This window comes from Bombus impatiens, unplaced genomic scaffold (assembly GCF_000188095.3).
Source record: "Bombus impatiens unplaced genomic scaffold, BIMP_2.2 scf_0637, whole genome shotgun sequence".
NCBI classification, from domain to species: Eukaryota; Metazoa; Arthropoda; class Insecta; order Hymenoptera; family Apidae; genus Bombus; species Bombus impatiens.
Window position 1 is genome coordinate 1,270,482 of NT_177056.1, and position 19,206 is coordinate 1,289,687.

The 19,206-nt window shown below is 37.2% G+C and overlaps 1 protein-coding gene and 1 long non-coding RNA gene across 17 annotated transcripts in view; one reads left to right on the forward strand and one right to left on the reverse strand.

Annotated features, from left to right (window-relative positions):
• LOC100746626 (cAMP-specific 3',5'-cyclic phosphodiesterase) overlaps window positions 1-19,206 on the reverse strand; it is a 370,153-nt gene that overhangs the window by 57,859 nt on the left and 293,088 nt on the right. The window contains exon 1 of one of the 16 annotated variants that reach the window (XM_012389107.3): window positions 316-1,130. The exons of the other annotated variants lie outside the window; for them this stretch is intronic. Coding sequence (XP_012244530.1) covers window positions 316-536 — 221 coding nt within the window. The 5' untranslated portion in view covers window positions 537-1,130. Of the gene's footprint in view, window positions 1-315; window positions 1,131-19,206 lie in introns of those variants that run through there. 16 annotated transcript variants of the gene reach the window in all.
• Window positions 15,734-17,482, forward strand: LOC112213355. The gene is made up of 2 exons (XR_002947251.2): window positions 15,734-15,811; window positions 16,946-17,482. It is a non-coding gene; the product is annotated as an uncharacterized LOC112213355 (long non-coding RNA).

Sequence of the window (19,206 nt, forward strand, 5' to 3'; positions counted from 1 at the left end):
TCTAGAAAGTCTCTAGAGTGTCTCTAGAAGCTTCTAATCCGAACATCGATCTCGATTCGACAGGTTAGCAGCTGTGCTAATCATCGACTCTAGGAAGTCTTGCGAAAGTCCCTAGCACCAAAAATCTACTCATCAGCAGCGATTTACGCGGTCTCTAGAAACCACCCCTCCAAAGTCCTTAGAATCCACAGTCTGCTCATCAACAGCTATTTACGTAGATTCTAGAAAGTCTTTAGAGTGTCTCTAGAAGCTTCTAATCCAAACATCGATCTCGATTCGACAGGTTAGCAACTGTGATAATCATCGTCCACTTACAAGTCTCTCTTTGGCGATGACTCGAGGCACTGTTCCCAGAACACAGCCTTCCTGGACGGTCGCATCCGCAGAGCGCAAGCAGATCGAGTGCGAGGAAGCCCTGCAGACATCGTTATAACCCCTCCACCGGCCAGGGACGGGGAACTCATTCCACCGCCGCATCTTTTTAGGCCGCCAGTGGACGTCGGGGAGTCCATTAAGCCTCCGCTAGACCCAGACATCGTTAGATCCTCTTGCTGTGCGCCTTCAACCACATATCAACTCGTTGCTCGCTTGGTCTCTTCCGTTTTGGATCATGGCAGGTGGTAAATAGTCTTACAGTCGGTTCAGCGAGTAGTTATAAATGATCGAAGTGGTATAATTAGGCGATGTACGTCCTCATGGATGTAAATCTTGGCTCTTCGTAGGTGTCATTAACTGTGGGAGCTTTCGTTTTTGAAGTACAGTGGGTTGAAACGATTATGGGATCGTTAGGAGACACACAGCCTGATTACTGCGACTGAATTAAGAGACACGGTCGGTTTTGGCATGTGAAGTTAGGTTAAGGTTTAGCGTGTTATATACATTTGTTTCGATGCGTTCCTATTCTCGATTCCCTTTTTTAGTTATTCAAATGGGGAATTATTCGTTTTGCAAAGTCTACGAAGAACACTTTATAGCGAGGCCTGTGTGGTGATGCACTTGTTGATCGAACTTTTATTTCGTAGATGTTCTTTTAAATTCACTTGGCACGTCATTAACGATTCATGGTTGACTATACACTTTCACAGACACGGTTCTCACAGAGGATATCACTGAATTGTCTGAATCGTAGTAATTCTCAAGATGTTGAAACACCTGGTACGAAAGGTATGAAAGATTTAATAACGTCGCAGCATGCATTTTTTATTTTCGCACCCCAATGTTATTTTAAATCTTATAGAACTACTGGCCAGAGTACTAAGACCGAAATTGAAGTTTCAGTTCTACTTCCTAGCTAAGATTGTTTATTCGTAAGAAATGAGCTGTTACGCTAACTTCTAGCACTCTAACTTCTCAGCAGAGGCGCGTTTCTTTTTTAAAGAAAACTGAGACAATCTTCTAACTATGGAATTCTCGTTGAAACTAAATATGAGTGAAATATGAACTCTCACGGCAACCGTGACGTTCTAACTTTTTAGCAGAGGCATATTCCTCGCTCTTTTAAAGAAAACTAAAGCACTTTTTAGTGTACTCTTCCGAAGAAGATTCCACTGTTTAAAACTCATTTGTTCAGAATTGCCGAACTGAACATGTTTTTAACAAAGATATCAGAATCTTCTTTTAACGAGGACATTCCACGCTGTATCTACAAAACCCATAAAATAGTCATCAGACAAACCATGGAAACACCTACGTTTCTTGCAATTACTAAGAACTATCTGACCTCTAAACTCCTTTAATCGACTGGAAACCAAAGCTTGCTCGATCAGGACTAAAACTTGCCCATCATCAGCATGACGACGACGAAGAAAGGTTTTCAATCCCGTAGGACTAACTAAACCGTTTCCTAAACAGCGACTTGTAACGATCGAAACTCGGCAACAATAGCGAACCAGACAGAACATCGTTCTATTTAACGATATATCGAATGAAGATCAAATACGGAACAGTTGAAGGAAGAGAAAAGAACGGTGGAACAAACGCTGAGACGAAATCAGGTTCAATCTTCTTGTTATTCGGGCTGGAGGTAGCAAACGAGGAGCAACTTGAATTTTTGTTTACTCACGCGGAGACTTCATTAGAACGATTGAATTTCAAAAGCCAGTCTGTTGAAAAGACGAGCGGGCGCCGCGACGCTTCTACAAATTGCGTGTCGTCTGAATTTCAGATTGTCGATGAAATTGCCGTCATTTGAAAATCATCCGGCCGCTCTACTTTTATGGAAACGAGGTAATTTAGTCCCCTTTGCCGCTATCAAATCGCGTTTTCAACGAACCAGTTGCCTTTCTCAAACTGTCTTATACGCAAAGCAACGTATCTCTTTCGTCTTTATTGTTTGTTCATTGTATCCACAGATTTATGATTTATGAGAGAGATAGTTTGACTCCTTTTCTTTTTTTTTTTTTTTTTTTTTGCTATCAAATCGCGATTCTAAAGAACCAGTTATCCTTCTTCTTGCCTTCTCCTTTTACTTATACAGGGTGGTTGGTGACTGGTGGTACAAACGGAAAGGGAGTGATTCTACGCGAAAAAAGGGGTCGAAAATATAGAATAAAAATTTTTCGTTCGAGGCTTTGTTTTCGAGAAAATCGACTTTGAATTTGCGCTCGGTACGCATCCGGTACGTTATAATGGATCTCACTGTAGATCGTTCTCTCGATGGAAAAATTAAAAAAAATTTTTTTATTCTATATTTTCGACTCTATATTTTCGACTTCTTTTTTCACATAGAATCACCCCCTTTCCGCTTCTACCACCATTACCAACCACCCTGTATATACTTGATATCCATTCGTAAATATTACGATACTTGTGAAGAGCTAGACGAACTTTGGAAATCTTCAGAAATTTCTTAAAAGCTTTAGGAATTTTTATCTCCTATGATAACTTTAAGAATTTTCAAAATATGCAAAGAAAATTGGGATTTATTGCTGAAATCTTTAAGAATTATTATTTTTTACGACAGTTGAAGTTACAAACAATTCATTCAACACGTTCAATGTTACGACGATAACTCCATCAATTTGACGCAATGAAAATTAATTTTCTTCTGTATTTATATCTATCAGATTTTTCTATCATTTTGAACGAAATATTTATTCATTACCGAACAACGAGGCAATTTTGCAGCAGCGGCCTGATGGGCTAACTGGGACAGCTTGACTAAATGAAACTAATTAATCCAAAGCTTCGTTGGCAAAGAGTCTCGTTATCTGCCAAACGATGCTACGATACTAAATCGAAACGTTGTCATTCGCCAGCTTTCGATTCCTAAATTTAACGAAGGTCCTTCGCCATGCAAGTAGCAATTTTGAAAACTAAATACGTTTGCATATTGTCCGCGATAAATCAAGAATTTTCAGCTTTTAAGTTAAACAAACTGCCCTGTAAATCGTCGATTTTAACGATGAGATGATACTCTTCCTGAAAAAAAATCATCCAGAAGAAGGTTTCAAAGAAATTATTATGACGCGCCAACCGTGATTTAAAACTTTGCTGCGAGGAATTTAGAAAATAAAAAGTTAAGACGAAGCAGTAAATGAAATTGAAATACGAAATTAAAAGTACGATGAAAGTTTGAACGAAACGTAAACCTTTTTAAATCGAGCGAAATTTGTTTTTTCTTCCTTACGATATATCCGTGGAATTGATAATAAATTTAAATACCGTTGAATAAGCAGAAAATCGAAGTTACGTTTACAATTTAAAGAAAGAAACGATCGAAGAGAAGATTCCACTTTGTCGTGTCATAAATGCCACTCTGATATTCTAGAACGAATGTCAAAGCTTCCGTAGTTTTGTGACGTGTAACAACGACGCAGAAGAGTATCGTATTCTCGGCGGGAGCTGCGCGTTTCGGTGAAACCGGAGAAGCCGAGAAATATCGCGCGCGGCGTTCGTATTGTACGAGGGGACAAACTTTCTTTGTTCTGCCTTATTTCGAATTCGGAACAGAGCCTCGCCGTATAGATAGTCGAACAGATAGTTCGACCAAACTTTGATTATGTTTGATCCCATTAGAATGCGGAATATTGTATTTGTTACGTGGAAGAAAGTATCACTGGTTGGACTATGGATGTTTACGCGTTTAAGGTGTGTTGCAACGCGCAAGAATATACAGGGTAGTTGGTAGTTGGTAAATAAAAAAATTTTTTTTTTATTTTTCCATCGAGAGAACGATCTACAGTGAGATCCGCTGTAACGTACCGGACGCCTACCGAGCCCAAATTCAAAGTCGATTTTCTCGAAAACAAAGCCTCGAACGAAAAATTGTTATTCTATATTTTCGACTTCTTTTTTCGCGTAGAATCATCCCCTTTCCGCTTGTACCACCAGTTACCAACCACCCTGTATACTTCCAACTCACTATACTTCGAACAGTTCTTATTAAACTGCCGATGTTTACGCAAATTCACATTTACGTACTGTTTCCTCCATGTAAATCGGGTGGCGTAAAGTTTTTCCGGGTAACATGGGGTGGCGAGTGGAAAATTGAAACATTATGTAAATTGCGAGCGTTTCTGTAGATTGAAATTTCTCATAAATGTAGTTATCGCAAGTTAGTTGTTGTAAAATAGCAGATTCCCTAAGATTTATATTGTTTCTGAATAAAGTTTCGTATTCCCGAAAATTCTATTCGATTAAAAAATTTCTCTCGTTGGAAAGGAATTGGAAAATACAACGGGTGATCGTAATATATGATATAATTTCGCAAAACGAATTTAAAATACAGCACGACTGGTTCGTATAACAATAACGAGCGAATAGCTTGCGAAACGAACATTAATTTCTTGCTTCTTCGATAATGCACGAAGGCCTAATTTCATCTACAATAGCCTGCTAAAGTTAAACAGCCGATGGTCTCGAGCTGGTCGATACTTTTTTATCAAACTGTCGGAAATGTACACGTAAACAGACAACAATATACAACGCATTCCAGCAACTGGTTTCACATACGATAAAATTAACTTCCGATGGCCAGGGAAAACCGGTATTCAACCATGTTACCCAGTGCATTTGTTTTCGAAGAAGTTTCGAGTGGAATTTCGAGTGGAAAAAAATAAATCGAGAATAGAAACCAGCGTAAGCAACGAACTCGCGTAAACATGGAATCATCGATCGATGGATCAACGAATTTTTAACATCGAATAACAACATTTTCATTCTTCGACTTATTGTATATTTATTTATCGTATGCAAATTTAATTTACATTCGATTCGTACGTCCTTAAGAAGCTTCAGACGCTATCTCTATCGTCTTTTCTTTCAACGAAAAAAAAGGAAAAAAAAATAGACGATTCTGAATAAATGGAAATTTTGTTACAATAAAAAAGTTATCGTTATAAACAGTACACGTTAACAAAAGCAAACTCCATAAATATTTGTACACATACGCAGTTATTTCTATGAAAAATCTGTGGATAAACTTCTCGATAGTATCGTCTATATGGAACTGCACGATACAGCGATTTCAATGATCGAAGCTCTGTTGGATACCGTTAATTCAGTGGCCTGTGAATTCGTACGTACGTGTTATACGTGCTGTACGCGTCTATTTTCATGGAAATTTCGCGCGGTGTGAACAGCTAACGGATAAAACGCGTGGCCCTTTCAACAGACAGATTGAACAGGCGCGAGCCTTTTGAAATTTATGAAAGAACATAAAAATCAAAGGGAGTAATTAATCGAATTATTACACACGCGGTAATTTTCAGGGAATCGGAGAGGTGGAGATAGAGCGAATAAATTAAAGTGGAAACGTTTCACTTTTATTTATGAGAGAACGTGAAAATGGAAAAGAGCAATTCGTTGAATTTTTATAAAGAGGTCGGGATAAAGCGAGTAAATTAAAGTGAAAATGTTTTACTTCCATCGAAGGTGATGTTTACGATCAAAGAATAGGAAATTTTCAATAGCCTTTTCAATCGGTTTCAACAGCACGACGTTCAATTAATATCCGTCAATCTTACTCGGAAAACAGATATGTTTTGTAGAAATACATAAGAAACGTCGTTTTTTTAAACAATTCTGATTTCACGGTCTGAAGATTACAAGTCTTCTCAAACGAAATAATGGAAACTAAAACAACATCGTTTTTGCATTTTTCTATTGTCTTTAGTCCGTTGTTTATTTTTCCTTCTTCTCAACTATTTATCAAACAGTTCCAATCTCCAGTTACTGCAAACAAATCTATTTTCATCGAACCTTTACAATCCATTAATTTCTATCAGCTTTTTTTTCTCACAAATATTTATTTACATTTATTCCTCCATAGAAGTTATCGATTTCCCCCAAAATCGTCTTCTATTTTCCTTCGGTTTTTTAAAGCTATCCATCAAAATAGCCGAAATTGCTCAGTCAGCAAAAATGCATTCACCTTTCGTCCAATAAATCTGTCGATTTCCTCCACAAAGATAACTCGCCAACCTTTCGTTATATCTGTCCGTACATCGTCACCGATTTTTTCTAAAAATTCTCTCTCCTTTTGTCCTCCTTCGTCTATTTTCTCGTGCAAAAGAATTCCGTGAGTATCGGTAATTGATGACGTAAATATTATCGTATTTCCATCACTGAATATCATGATTACTAAGAAAGTGACGACTCTCCAAAAACTCGAATTGAATAAATCAAGTTATTCGCGGCGAAAATTAAGTAGCACGTAAGTACACGACTGATAAAATTCGGAATGGAATAAAAAACCGTGTTAATACGCTTCAAGGATTGTCCACGAAATTCTTTACGTAAGGAATTCGTAACGCAATCGGCTGTCCTCGAGGAGCCGGTTGCTGGATCGCCAGTAAAAAGGAATCGAGGCTTCCGCTACGGTTCGATCGATTACAAAATCATCTCGTAACGCGTTTCTTTCCGCATCCAAGGGAAACCAGGGAGAGAACAAGAGAAGGCTGACCTTTCTCACTATTGACGTAATTCAAGAGGAATCTTCTCAGACTATTTTTCACGATCGTTCGATATCGACGTACAAACGCGTTTAAATCTATTTCCGATTATTCAAAGATACACGACACTCATAATGGTACTTCTGCGTCCAGTTTTCTTTCTTTTTTCTTTTCAATCAACGAAACGAATTGAACGAATTTCAATGAATTAAATGGCTCTTCAATTGTCTTTTTTTTTGTTAACTAGTGTAAAATAGGTTTAACGAAAAGAAATTTGCCGTGTAATTTTGTGTCAATTGGTATGCATCGACGATGTGTTCTTGAATTTTGCAATATATTTTCACTGACGTTACGATGACCGATAAAATTAATTTTATTCTTGCAATAGATATAGGGATTATTAAAAATATTCGCTCAAGTATAGTTATTGGTATCGATAGAAAAATGAATAGCGAGTATAGCAAAGCAAATTCCATGTGTAAATGATTATTTAATTATCGTGGTCGCAAAAAAATATGTAGGAAATATAGTAAAGAAAATGTTGTCGTTTCTAAATTAGCGAAGAGCTAATGAAATTCAGAAATTAGGTAAAATTCTAATTCGAGAAACGGAAGCAATATTTTCTCGGATATTTACTCAAGAATTGCCAACAAGTATGTAGTAGGAAGCAACAGTGGGTCAGGTGCTTTGTGAAGTTATATCGCCGCCAACTAGAATTACATAATGAGCATGATCTATTAGTATTTCGCGGCCAGCCAGAGCTTCGAAAATTTATCTAACATAGAATTCTCATTATCCACAAATGACACTTGAATGAATATTATTCGAATATTTGTTATGTTCGCGAAAGAAAATTGAAATATCATGAAAAATCAAGTATATAGAAAATGTACAATGATCCAAGAGCAGGCATAATTATTGCGACATTTCCAATGATCTCGCTAATAAATGATTAAGTTGTTGAATCATCAAACTGGCTAATTCTTAAATTTTCACAGTTTCCAAATTACAAATTTTTTCTCGTCGAATATCGAGTCCAGAAAAAAAAGCGAATTAATTCGTAATTTCACAATTTTTATCTGGCAAAATAATACGAAATCTGTCTTTTAAATACAAACTTCAAGTATCCCAAGGCACGATAAACGTGCACGCGCCGAAATCTTGCCGATATCAGCTCTCAACCTTAACCATTCTGATAACGTTTCACTCGTCCGTGTAGCTAAGATATCAGACGATTGTGCAAGAAATTTGAAAAAATGCCAAATTTCTTCCTTGCTAGATTAAATTACCATTAAAACGCTATATACTGAAAAAATATATACTAATAATAGAATACTAATAATTTAATAATATAACGATATTACAATAATTTACTCTAACATCGTATCTAATATCACGAAATAAATTTGCGGAAACGTTCGATCTTTCCTCGAGTTAATTTCAAATCGAATAGCGCAAACCTATCGAAAGTCTCGTTTCGAGTCTTCGCTTAGACCGTCCGTAGTTGAAACCATAAGCTTCTCTTACATCATCTTTCTCACTTTGCCGTCTCTCGTCGAGCAGACACAGACATTTTGTTATAGAAAATTAGGTCAAACTTGCGTATCGGCGTTTTCCGTTTAAACACCAGAGAAGCAGTGCCAAAGTTTCGACAGTTCGATTATCCTTTAATCCGATTCAATGGCTCGTATCAGCCATCGCGAACTTACAAAATGGATCCATCGATCAACTCGTTACTTCCGCGGAAATATTTGCTGGGGAAACGATTGGGAGGAAAAATTTGGTGGAAAATTCGTGGGAGGATTTCTTGGAATTTTGTAAAGAGAAATAAGGGACGCGCGATAAATCAGGTAGAATTAGAAGAATTTCATCGAATTTCCATAAATTCCGCGGAATTTTCCTTAATTCGTAGCAATCTCGCGGAATTTCGCGAAATTTCTAGAATTTTGTAAAATTGTGCCGCGAAATTCGACGGAATTTTCAAGCCACGATTCGCCAACGACTGAAACAAAAACACCAATCTGCAATTTATCCGAAGACTATGGCGAAGATTCGACGTTCACTGAGGAATTCAATGGAACTTAGACCGAGAAAGCAGGTTATTCGAAAACCTCGTTGGAAAATTCAATCGCAATTTTAATAAACGTTCCGCTTAACATAAAGCTGAGCGAGAAAGATTCAAAGTCGATAAATTACACAAAACTGCAACTGAATAGACGGAAGAAACCGGTCGAGAAGTTCGTTTGAAACTTCATTGGAACACTCGTTCAAACACTTAATTAATTAAGAAAAATTGTAACTTCGCCGTTAAGCGAGATGACTCACGAATCAACTTAACGACGAACTATGGTCAGTCGTGAGAACATTCAAGCTGGGAACAGTGACGAAACACGACGTTGTCGTTAACTTGACGCCACGGTCGACCGATAAACGACTCGCCTAACGCACGATAAATCTGATAGGGGAGCCAGAGATTAGGGGGATTGGAGTACCGCAAGAGTGCTCTGAACACAGGCTGATAATGCTTCGAGATACTGAAACCTGTTCCTATACCAATTTCATCACCATCTTCGCCGTGAAACTTCGTGTATTGGATCGAAGCTAGTGTTCTCCTGAAATATCTAAAATCCAACCTGTCTCCTACGTCCGTTGTCTTTCTTATTTTTCCCTCTGTTTACGAGGCAAGAGAGACAAATAATTATTTCTCGTGAAAAAGATATCATTCGAAAGAAATTGTATTTCTCTTTGATTTCGGCGTTATTTTAGAATTCACTTTGCAATTAAACTTATACGTTTCTTGAACACTCGAAAAATATCGATCGTTGCAATGAAAATTAGGCCGGTGACGAAACGTTTTTCGTCTACTGCTAAGAAAGAGAAAGAAATCGTATGTATTGTTCATATATTGCTAAGGAAACCGAGAATCAGGGCAACATTGACAAACGAGCACGATTCTACACGAATTTTTCATTGCTTTTTGTAGTTTAACACGCGTGCTTTTCTGGTCAGTACGCCAACGTAATTTTGCTTTATCATGATAAATTCGAGCTACCGAAAAGTGCACGGTACGAATATATTTTTCCACTTGCGCCAATCAAAAATAATTCACAACCAACTTCCCTCTTGTTTATCCACCAATCTCGATAAAACTTTTCCTGAAATCATTTTCGCTCGTCGGCAATTATCTCTCTCTCTCTCTCTCTCTCTCTCTCTCTCTCTCTCTCTCTGCTCATAAATGAAACTCGAGATATCATTATCAAATATATTAAATTTTCGAGTTTCGTCCTTGGCAATAAAAAAAATGAACGAGTTTAACATACATGCAGATTTTGTGACACTCGGTCCGTTTAATTCTTCGTTTATCTATACTCGATCGTAATTAATTCGGCAATTTAACCAAAGATACTCGCTTAAATCAGCAACTCTGTCGCACGATTTCGCAATCTAATAAAATTCCCCTTTCCCATTCATCAACAGCGGTAATTTAATAACCCAATAGCATTCAATAACCCGGTACATCTCTGCTCCTCTCATTTATTTTCATGACCTACTGTGTGACGCGCGATACCTGAATTTCACCGTACAACAACATTTGAACAGTTACACATGGACAACGATTATGTCCATATTTTCTGCGTTGCGTAAAACGTTTTGAAATTTCATTAGCACAGTAGCGCGACCGGACTGCTATTATTATGTTAAACAAATTTGAAGTTAATCGGAAAATGAACGTCGAAATCGCAAGATATTTATCGGAAGAAATGAACAAACTGTGAAAAATTCATCGAAAGGCTCGTGGAAACAAGAATTTCGAAAAGATTCGTTAAACGGCTTCTCGAAGAGGCTGCTGGATGAAAAATCCTCACGAAAGTTACGGAAATTTCGAAGAAAAATGAATTTCTTGCTCGAAAGGACTAGCCGCGAATTATATTTGATCCACGAAGCAGGAAATCTCAGAGAAAGAGCCGCAAAGCGTAATTATACCGAGTGGCCAAGCGAATTTCGCTACGTATCAAACCTGATGCAGTCGACAGCTACGTTACGACATTTTCACCGATGTACACGGATTCCATGGCCGTCGATTAATTTCGGTCGCAATTGACGACCCGGTCTAACCAGTCGTGCGACCATAAAGCACCAGGACTCGTATCCGCGTTCCGACGATCAATCGAGATCGAGCCCGTTGGAATGCTTTAACGCAGATGACACAGAATTTTCGTGGACTTCTTGGAATGTCAGGCAAAAGTCGGCTGTAATTGCACGAAACTGGATGAAATAGTGGAAGATTTTCACGGAATTTGGCAATATCTGCCTGAAGTTTGATTACCTTGCCACGACTTTCTGAAATTACGTAGAATTTCGGGACATTTTGCCGAAATTCTTAGAATTTTATGGAAGTAGAAAAGTTGGCGGGATTTTGCGAAATTACTTAAAATTTTATAGGAATCCGTAGAATTTCGTAAAGATATGAAATGTCTGAATGTTTTGCAGAAATTTGTCGAGTTTTATAAAAATTACAAATTTTCTAGAACTTTGAGGATCTTCTTAAAATTTTGTAAAAATTTATAGAAATTCACAGAAATAGCTAGAAAATTTTACAGCACCGTGCCAAATGTTTGCGCGCACGCGCACGCTTCGTTTTCCTCGATTTGTGCGAAAATTGACGAAATTGTGTCAGATATTGCGCAATTTCAACGAGATATTCAGAGCTGCGCGCAATTATAACAACTTGTGCGCTGTTTTAAAGACGACGTGATTAACTTTTGAAAAACTTTGTACAATTTTACGAAACTCGACGATATTTTGCCGAAATTCAAGCGATTTCAACAGCAACCTTGTCACAGCTTTCCACAACATCGAAATTGCGGTACGAAAAAGTTCATAAAATCTAAAATTCATTCGAGAGCATAGAATAAAATAACCAAAAGCAAAAAGAAAAATTGCATCAGTGGAATTTACACGAAAAATTGAGAACTAGGTTAGAATAATTCGAAAGAGCTTTGATATTAAATCCGTGCCATCTGCGAAAGCATTTATTACGCAGATCGTGTCGGAAATTCCAAAAATACAGCACATATTCCCATAAACTCTGCGAAATTTCTGTTTAATAATCCTGAAACCTTTGAAATTTACGCGAATCACCTTTCAATGTTCAGCCATCGAAATCGGATGTTATTTTTCGATTCTGCGTATATAGTGGCTACAAAAATTAACATTTATATCACTGAATGCTATTATAGTATCTTTACGATATCATTATTACACTATACATCGTTATTATTTCATTTACACACCAATTAGTCCGATCCAATTGTAATAAATTAAATAAATTAGAAAAATGTAACAGATATTGCGACTTTGTATCTTGAATGTTAAATTTGTATAAAAATCAGAACAAATAAGAGGAAAAACGCTTGATGGGAGACTAACTATGCGCATAAAAATTCTGCTTGTAGCCACTGCACGTTCGATCTCTCTCGATGCTGCATAATGTGTGAATTTTGCGAAAGTTTAACTCAGCGCGTTATACCTTTCATTATTTATGTACGTTTAACGATGTTTTTAACCTTTCGCTGCATTTTCTCACTCCGCGCAGCGCTACTTTTATTTTCTCTCTCTCTCTCTCTCTCTCTCTCTCGATTTATGTAACGACAGATATGAATGTTAATGCGCGTGCAGCGAATGCATATTTGATAGCATTCGAACGAGAAAGAAAGAAAGAACGCCACGCATATGATTATAAATATTCAACGCTGTTTCAGGTCGCGTTCGTTGCATATTTATGAAACCTGTTTGGCTATTGCGAAAATCCGCCGTTCCCTCGAATTTAGACCATTGTTCCGCATATGTTTTTCCAGCAACGATATTCTACTCTGTTCTACGGCCGTTTCGTTTCCAACAGGTATTGGCCAATCCTCTCACTGAAAATTTTATTTCCAACATTTACGTAGATACGCTGCACGACCTGAATTTTATCGATGTATTAGATACAGAGATTCGAGAAAGTGTCGCGACTCTCGTATACATTTACGAACGTATTACGCGCGTTATAGTTCCGCGTTTTGAAAATTTCTTAGCGCCGTTACGAAACACCAACATTATGTTAGCGTTGCTAATGTTTGCAAGAGATCTGAAAGCATACGTAGAAACTATAAAAGACATTTAGAGTGGAAATCGACTATCGATTCTATAGGACGCGAGAATAAACGACGAAATTTCGGATGATAAATATTGGAACATTTTCAATGATATTATGTTACCAGGAAACGCGCGAAACAAAGGATATCTCATTTGTACGTTCGAACAAATTTTCCAAAAATTTGAACTCTTTGAATTAAATCGAAGTAATTCGATGTAAATTGAATGGCGCGTTTATCGATGAAAATATTAAATTACCAAATATTACCGATGGAAAGAGATTATGATTAACAAATGTGTTAATTGTACAGGTTGGCGAGAATATAAAGCAAATTCCATCGTTGCAGTGTTCATCGATTCACATACAGAAAGAGATCTGACCTAGGATACGTTCGATAATTCTGAAAATGGTAAACGTAGCATTTCGTCAAATGTCGATCCAACGATATTACGTTCACATCTACGCTATTCGGTCTGTACAAACAGAGCATCTCCAATCATGATTGATTGACTGATCAATCTCTACAAATAGGGATTTCCAATTGGTAATTATCAGACGATCAAATTTCTCATGTCTGTAGTAGCATAATATCCTGCAGGATATTAATGTCACGAATGTTCATTTTCTAATCGTTTCTTGACCAATTTTTTCCTAATTACGTAATAGTCGATGATCATTGATACGAAAAAACCTGGGCTAATTTTGAAGTAGTCAATGGTATTATAGTTCGCCAAAGATCATTCCAAATAAACTATAGCACATTTGTAGATAGCCTGCTCAATTTATAAATAACGACTTGAACGTTCTGAAATAACGCGACGATGCGTTGCAAAATACAACACGCTCTTCGTTCTTCGTATGAAAAATTGCAGATCTTCGAACAATCTAAATTTATTCCTACAGATACCGTGATACAACCTTCAAAAGCAGAAAAATCAAATCAAATTTCTTCGAATAATTGTTCAAACAGCGAAAATCCAGTCCACGTCATCAAACTCGCGTGAATAGTATAACGCAATTTCTAATATCCGAAAAATGAGAAACTTGTATTTTTAGCTTGATGCACAAAATCATTCCCACGTTTCCTATAAAAAGAAGATTGCAGATTCTCGAATAACCTAGATCCAATCTCCGTTATCCGAATCTTTTCGATCATGCATAGATATCATCAGCAGGATCTTCGAAATCACGAGAACCGCAAGAAAAATCAATCTCATCTACTCCGCTAATTGCTAACTTTCATCTACGAAACCATTCTCGTCCTTTCTACAAACGAAAGAACGAAGAATCTGCCAACTGAAATCCAGTTCGCGTTATCAAACTCCATAAATATGACACTCCAAATTCACTGAAAATCAAATTAAATATCAATCTCTCTCTCAATGCCCGATTCTGTCATAGAACATCATTCTCGTCTTTGTTACGAAGAAGAAAAAAGAAAAAGAAAAACGATAGAAAATCCTCAAACCTAAGATCCAGTTCGCGTTATCAAATCCCATAAATAGGACGTAACACGACCTCGAAAATCGAAAAGATCGCGTTAGAAAGCCATTTGGCAAATCCCGAAATCCCCGAAATCCCCCATCTTCATCTTTCACACGTCCCAAGCAAAACACCACCGTAAGAAAAAGATCACACCATCGCGCAACGTGAACGTTAGCGAGCTTCGCTGCACGATCAACCGTGTCCCCGTCAGGCTCGTTGATCACGGAATGACCGCGAGGTTGCTTGGAAGGCGGTTGAAAATCAATTGGAAACTGCGTCGTTCGCGCGATCCAAAGCAGCAGGGACAGTTTCAAGGACGACTGTACGTGACGCGGATCGATCGAACACGCTTGATCGGTCGATCGAATGTCGTATCGAGGCGCGTTACGCGTACACAGGAAGCGGAAACGGAGCGTTCGATTCACGTGACGGGAACGCTGGGTGCACTGGCGTTGTCGGATACCTCGTGTTCGTCGCGACGTCCAACTGGCCAGGCTGATCTGCTTTCGCCGAGATTTCACCGCCAGGCTTAGGGGAAGGGGCGCGATTTGCGCGGGAAACTTGCGCGCCGAGAACCACCACTTGTGTCTGTCCCTCTTTCTCCCACTCTTTGATGCTGGCTTTCGTTTGATCTTTTACTCGTGGAATCTTTTTTATCATCCTGGTTTTACTCGAGGAGTTACAGTATCGTGTACACGGTCGAGTCTGCGTATCAAACTTATCGAGACCAATTTTTCACGATGACTACGGTAACCTATAACTTCGTATATGGTTTGTTGAAACTTGAAGGAAAAAGCGATTGTAAAGGAACATGTTGGACTACTCTTATCATGGAATCGTATGTAACTATAAGTTTTGGTGACATGTCTTGGACTATGCTACGTATTAATCTCGTAGAAACTTGGTTTTCCATTTTTTATAGTAGCCAGAGTAACATAATGGTTTGGACTGTGATTCGTTGAAATTTGAAAGAAGAAGCGGTTGAAAAGGAACACGTTGGACTACTCTTATCATGGAATCGTATGTAATTATAAGTTTTGGTGATATGTCTTGGACTATGCTACGTATTAATCTCGTAGAAACGTGGTTTTCCTTTTTTTATAGTAGCCAGAGTAACATAATGGTTTGGACTATGATTCGTTGAAATTTGAAAGAAAAAGCGATTGTAAAGGAACATGTTGGACTATTATGGAATCGTGGAATCGTATATGGAATGGACTGTAGGCGTCAGTGATATGTGTTAAACTGTACATAGGATGAATCTTTTAGAGATGGCTTTCCAATAGCGACTACGGTAACGTACTAACTTGCACTGTAATTTATCGAAGTCTGAAAGACGAAGTTATCAAAAATGTATATTTTAACGGTCGATAATCGAACGTGAAAATAAATTCAACGTCATTTGTAAGTGGCAAATTTTTACTAGTTTTTCTTTAGCATCTTTGTGCTGCTGATCGGATGATTTTAAAAAGTTTAATTATTTATTTATTCCTGTTCCGTTTACTATTCTACAAGGGACTTTAGTACAATTTCTATCACAGTGTATACTGTACAATGATAAGCAAGTTCTCGTTAACATTTTTAACATGGACATGAACATTTATCGCGTTATTATTCTTGACGTAACTGTTTCGCCCCCAAGGACGTGTAAAATATGGAGGAAAGTTGTCGAAGAGAAAGAAAATAAAGCGGAATAAAGTAAAAGTTAAGTATATGTACACTGTCGTGTCGTATTATTGTAACGAAGGATTCTCAGAGAGTTAGGGAAAATCGTGAAAGCGGCACAGTGAACGAAGCTGACGAAAAAAACGTAAAAATACTGCGACATGGACGAGGAAGAAATGTTCTTGGGACAGAAATGGGGGAATCCCTCGGAAAGCCTCGACTTACCGAGAAACATCATTTCTGTATAAAAACACCAATTTTAGACGAGGACAATTGGATTTCAGAACTAAAGCCACGGAAATCAAATCTGTTGGCTCGCCCAGTGCTCCTAAAGTCCCCTGTAGAATATTAAACGGAACGGAAATAAATAAATAATCAAATTTAAAAAATTCTCTGATAACCGGCACAAAGACGCTAAGGAAAAAGTAGATCAAAATTTGCCAGTTGCAAATGACGTTGAATTTATTTTCACGTTCGATCATCGATCGTTAAAGGTTAAAGTTAAAAAATGTCTATTCGTTCGTTGACCTGTTTGTAAGGCTAGATCCATTGGATATGGAAAACAGATTACTTTGAGAGTGTAAAGAAGGACGATAATTATTTTCTACGCTAAAAAGAAAAAGAGTAATCTATTTTCTAATTGATTTATACAGATCCTTCGTTTCGTTCTAAATGTCCCTAGGATATTCTAACAAAATTGTCGAATCGTAACAAAAATTCTCTCGCTCTCTTTAAAATCTAAATCGCTAGACATTTATTGCAGCAAGTTCGTTGCGAAACGTGAATTTAAGTTTCGAAGAACGTGGTATGAAGGTTGAAATATTTCAAGCTCGAACTATCCAGTTCAGAGTCGATGACTTTCCGCTGGCGAATAAATCGAGAAAAAGATTGGAAATTATAGACAGACTATCGATTATTGCCGAAAATAATCGAAGGCCAAGAATACGGAAGATAATATTTCAAGCCGGACGCTAAATCAACCTTCTACGTTTGTTCGTCGCTTTCTGTAAATGGGAAAAGTAAAGGAAATGAATAAACGAGCTTCGTACGAGAAAACGTGACGAGCGGACGCCAAGATAAACGTAAATGATCACTCGATAGCTTGCGAGGAACGAGCAGGATGTATAAAAACATGGAATTTCTTGAAAAAACGTTTGATCCAACAATCGGTAACTCGATATGTATAGATATATTTGAAGAAACACTTGATAACACGAAATAATTTATACTTTGTTTCAACTCGAGTCCAATCTGCTCATAAATTAGAATAATAAATCGCAAGAATAAATCTTCATAAATCGGAATATAGTATTTCTTAATAGTCATTCCGTACTTTGTGTTTGCAATATTTCGCAAAACTAATTTCCATTTTTCTTATTGTGCAACAGTTAATTCCGGTCATTGATTTATCGATCTTCTTCGTTTCCAAAAATTCGAAGAAATTTAATCCAAAATATAATTATTGCCGCCATAATTTGGAATTAAATCACCGATCCAACACGATCTATCCTGCCGACTATATTTGGAATATTTCACAGAATTGATTTTCATTCTTCAACGGTTGTACAACGGTTAACTCTGATCGATATCTGATTCTCGTTTCTAAAAATTCTAAGAAATTCGTACGATAAATTTCCGTAATTTATTCATTCCACAGACATTATAACGTCAGAATTAATTCCAAAGAACAATTACTTTATAATTGGAAATTAAACCAGCAATTTAACGTAGCTTGTTATAGTCTTCGCTGACACATCTTTTACTTTCTCGCTTTATTCCCCTTTTTCTAACTTTCCTAACTTTTTCTCGCGCATCTCATATTTTGCTACATTTGTCTCCTCGTCCCAACTTTCTCTTCTTCCTTTCGCTCTCTTAGAATCTTTTTATTTACATAAAATTTTATTTACATTACGATAAATATTTCATTCTCTCCATTTACGAATTATGGCTGGCCGCGAACGTTAATCGGTGAGTTCTGCTGCGTCGACTCAAGCGGAAATGACACTCGAGAAACAGAATCACGAGAAACGATACAAATTGAAACGTTTGAGAAACACTCGCGAATGGAAATGACTTACTTGTGTGGCAAACGAGCCTCTTGATATATAATATATTTAAATGAGATCTCGTTTCATTTTTCTAATTTTGTAGGACGCATTTGTCGAACTGGCAATAACAATCGAACAATTTATTCCAAAGAACGGTTAATGGTTATTTCGTGATCGAAACACGAGCCAACAATTATGTACGAATGATACATTAGCCTAATTAATTTCATTCGTCCTTGCAAGCTGGTTTTAGTCCTTAAAAACATTTTTTTTTTTTTATTAAATATATTGTTTGAAAATAACAAGGTAAGTTCGTGCTCGCCATCTATATGCAGATGCGTTAGTTATAAGAAATAGTAACTAGAGGATGATCCTAGTTACAATCGATAGATTTAATCGATAAGCTTAAGATGCCTTTTTGTTTTTATCCTTAATTTTTGTAAGCGCGTGCGATAAAGGGCTTTTTTGACTCAGAACGGTGTGATAGATTTATCCATTCGATAAAATAATAACTATTCTGATCTCACCTCTGAGTATAGAAATAACAACGTATAGTATTTTTGATTTTTGCATTTCTAATTCAAAGTTTAAATTGCTCTCTCGTGTACGTTGAGAACAATCGCGGCAAAGAATGATATTTGAGATATTTACGGCCCGGATGGAGCAGGTCGTCGTTCGATTGCTGATGAAACTAGCCGCAAAACTTGCGAAATGAAACGACGTACTTCAGCGTAGAAGATTTCGCAAATTTTAGAAGAAACGAATTTCACAGGAAAATAAACCGGTACAAGATTAAGTTAATTTACAGGAAATGAAATTAATCGCGATATACTTCGGGCTAAATCAACATAATCTCAAAACTCTTCACGCTAAATTCGAATAATCTGCGAATAATTAATTGTGGTATAAATCAATACCGGAATAGTTCGGGGTAATGAAAATTCCAAAATGCTTAACGCTAAATGGAAATAATTGA